Source organism: Lipotes vexillifer, unplaced genomic scaffold (assembly GCF_000442215.2).
Source record: "Lipotes vexillifer unplaced genomic scaffold, Lipotes_vexillifer_v1.1 scaffold1442, whole genome shotgun sequence".
NCBI lineage: Eukaryota > Metazoa > Chordata > Mammalia > Artiodactyla > Lipotidae > Lipotes > Lipotes vexillifer.
In genome coordinates this window covers 1530208-1534058 of record NW_006797379.1, presented here as the reverse complement: position 1 = coordinate 1534058, position 3851 = coordinate 1530208, and the positions used below count along the sequence as shown (strand labels likewise).

The 3851-nt window shown below is 48.9% G+C and overlaps 1 protein-coding gene across 1 annotated transcript in view; it reads right to left on the bottom strand.

Annotated features, from left to right (window-relative positions):
• Positions 1–3851, bottom strand: part of MAP7D2 (MAP7 domain containing 2) — a 106715-nt gene that overhangs the window by 1781 nt on the left and 101083 nt on the right. The window contains 3 exon segments of the mRNA XM_007469310.1: positions 1691–1877; positions 2591–2669; positions 3121–3177. Coding sequence (XP_007469372.1) covers positions 1691–1877; positions 2591–2669; positions 3121–3177 — 323 coding nt within the window.

Genomic DNA, 3851 nt, shown 5'->3' with positions numbered 1-3851 from the left:
CTCTCTCTCTCTCTCTCTCTCTCTCCTCTCCCTAGAGGTGGAAGGAGGAGTTTCGTACTCTGAACAGCCAGAGTAGGGCTGCTGTCAGGTTTGTCTGGTTTTTTTTCTTCCTCTGTAAGAGCTTAGAGAAGAATCTAGAAAAACGAGTTGAACTGCAGAGGCTCAGATGATCGATCTGTCTCCCTCACACTGAGCCTAGTTAAGGGGCAGGCTGACCTGGCGCCACTTCTGGTGGCCGGAGCCTGGGCAAACTGCTTCCTTAGTGGGAACACCCGCCCCATCTCTGCCTTGCCCACCTCCATTCCCGGGGTTTGAACAGCTGGTCAGAGCAGGCGGAGGACAGAATGGCGCCACAAGCTTAGGCGCTGCCCCCAGGAGTCACCATTCTCCAATGCAGAGGTGGCCACACCAAGAAGGCAGTGCACACACAAAGCTCCTTCACTTCCTTGAACCATGGCCAGTGCCAGGTCTCGTCCCGCCCCCCCCACCCAGAGGCAGAAAGAATAAGCACAACTGCCTCAACATGGCGGCGGGAGGTACTGTGTTATCCTTTAAGATGCCCCAGCAGTTCCCTGCCCCCCCGGGGGCAGAGTGGCACCACTTACAGGAAGTCTGCCATGACGGTGGCAGGTGGTGGCAAGGCCTGAGGAGGCCCTACTCTCAGGCTGCGCAGGACTCGCTCTCCTGGTGACAGGGCGGCTGGACCCTGGGTTTTCCCATACCTGGCTCAAGGCCAGGGTGCACGAGCTGGGATATTTACAGTCAGTGTGCCCCGGGAAAGGCTCTGCTCCCCACCTGCCTCCCCGCAGACTGAGGCTGAGTATTCACAGGCAAGGAGATAAGTGTAAGCTCCGGCAGGCTGGAGCTCTGGCAGAGCTTGTACAAAATACTGGCATTCCTTCCTGTCACAGAGAGGACCCCCAGCCCAACTGCCCCGCACTGCATTGTTCCAGCGACTCTGCCCCAATCCCGGGCTAACTGAGCCCTCCTTTGGTCCAGGATTAATTTGCCAGGCAATGGTATCCACAAACATCTACCAGTTAAGAATTCCTTAAGTTGTTAGGATCCGAAAGTGAATTAGTTCCTTTATCAAGCTTCCAATGACAAGTTTACTTAAACATGAGACACTGGACACAGTGAGTGGGCCCTTTTGGTGCCCTACCCGGATCCCCTTTGCCTGTGGTTGCACCCACCCCCCAGCTGCTATGGGCTCACAGCTGCTGCCCTTCCTCTGGACAACTGCCTTTGGCTGATGGGAGCATCCCCACCCTGGGTGCTCCACAGTCGATGGCTGACAAACACAGTGCCATGAAAGACGCCTCCCTTACCGCAGTCAGAGCCCTCTCTGGTGGAAATCCATCCTCCAGAGTTCCACTGGGACCAGCTGAGACCAGATCCTTGCTTAGTGACTCCCCCTGCCCAATCCTGCTTCCCTCCCTCCCCTTTCTCCTGAGAGCTCTCTTCTGATAAATCCCATGCCCTAGAATCCCTGTCCCAGGCTCTGTTTCTAGGGAACTCAACCCAAAACATGGATATTAATTTACCACTGTTAGCTTTCCTGAATGGCAACCGTGTCTACCATAGGTGTGCAAGAAAGATTTGGGTGTGGAAAAGATGAAGAAATCAACTAAGAGGTGGTGGAGGTATCTGGGGAAGAGATGGGGCTCAAATGCAAAAGCAGTGGACCTACCTCACATCCATAGACTGAACTTCTTCCGTTGAATCATCCAGACTGTTTGATTTCCCATCAAGGGCGTCCAGACGAACAAGTCCCCCAACTGGTTTAAGTCCATTAGCGAAAACATCTTGGGGGAAAGTCTCTGGGGCAGCGCGTTCCACACCATTAACTTCCTGGCAGGTGTTCAAGCCATTGATTTCTGATGGAGAACACAAAGTCATTCTGTCAGTCATAAAATATCCCAAACGATGAAATGACAGGGGAAATATCTATGGAGGCAATGAATCCTCTACTTTACCATCAATGCAATATCTTTTGTAAAAAGAACCCCATGTAGTCACCTTCCCACCGGGAAGAGATGACAAATGACATCATCAGTGTCTGTGCGGGGCTCATGACCCACCCGGGAGGCTTGGTGTCATATGCTGTACAGGTCCCCAGGCTCTTGAGCCACATGGCTACAGAGAAATGTGAACAGTGACTCTGAGATGGGTATGCGTTTTCTGACTTTGGCTGCCACGAAATAGTCCAACCTGAGGAGCTTTAAGTACATGATAGAAAAGAGCTGGACTATCTAGAACGCTGGAAGGCAGAAGAAACTGCCGTAGAACAGCAGAGTCAGTTCTTAATAGAACCTAACACCAGCAATTAAGCTTCCCGGAAAGCAACCCAGCCAGCAGATGGCCTGGCTCCGGCACTGGGATTATTAGAGTAACTGAGGAACCCACCGGTTTCCAAGGGGACCTGACAGACCTGTGCTGGAGATGGAAAACTCCACAAGGGAGGGGTAAGTGCACAGGCCCCTTCCACTAATAAAGCTCTTAGGACCCATGGGTGCTAGTCTCCCACAGGAAGCGCCATGAGCCCTCACCTCCCGAAAGGAAGAACCTAAGAACCAGACCTCACGCTCACCTATTTTGTTGGGGACAACTGGTTTTGTCTCATTTTCCACACACACAGCAGGCTGAAGCTCCACTTTCGGGTCTTCTTTCTGAAAACAAATAGAGGGAAGGTTGGCTTTATGTAGAAAGATAAGTGCTTTTGAAAAGTATCAGAGGATATTTGGAACCATGCTGGGCCAACTGTCTACTCCACGGTAACTCTTTGAATTTTCTGAGGTTATTCCAAATCAGCTATGTTTCCCTTATTAATATGCCACCATTCTCTTTTTTTATCTGTGGACTATAATGCTTCTCCCTGAATCCCTACCCCCATTTCCCTGAGGACATCTTTTGTTATCACCCCGTCTCTGAAATCCCTCTCTTAGACTCCTCTTTCCTTTCAGGGACCTACAGCCTCCTTAATCTAGCCAGGAGCAAAGCAAGGAAGAGCCCATTTTTTTCTGGTTAATCCTCTCTGAGACCTACAATATCACTGAATATATTCCACCATTCTGTTCTTCTCAGAACATGAATTATGAAAATGGTACTCTGAATGCCTACCTTTACTTCCAGAGACACATCGCTCTTCCTTGTTCTCTTCATAATTTCATCTATTCTCTGGGAACCAAAAAGAAGCAGGTAAGAGGACTACAAGACCAAAAACATATACAAGTAAGCCGGGTCTATACGCAATTTCACATTCCTCGCAAAACTTCTAAAAAAGAAACATCAGCAGAGGATAATGTGTACAGAAAGGCTTTTCCATTGATTTTGCAGACATACACCTCTGCCATACGAACAAGGTCAAATGCTTAAGGAGTGAACTAGTTAAGTATCTAGAATCAACAATTTATATCCCATCTTTCTCCTTCCTCTCCTTAAGTTACCTAGAAATCAACACATCACCACCTGCCATTCAAGAGGACCACCCTAAAGAAAGCCAAGCTGAGGTGCAGAAAGGGAGGCCACAGATTGGACACCATGAAAATGGACCTTTATAAACAGCCTCCTTAAACCCTTTACCCGTAATTCAATGGCCTAAACACCCCAATTAAAAGACAAAAACTGTCAAACTGGATTAAAATAACAAATCCTGACCGTATGCTATTTATAAGAGGCACATTTATAAGGACATACATAGGTTCCAAGTGAAAAAATTTATCATGCAGGTGCTAATCACAAAAAGGCTGACAAAGTAGACTTTAAGAAATATTACTAGAGATAAAGAAGGACGTTTCAGGACTTCCCTGGTGGCGCAGTGGTTTAGAGTCCGCCTGCCGAGGCAGGGGACG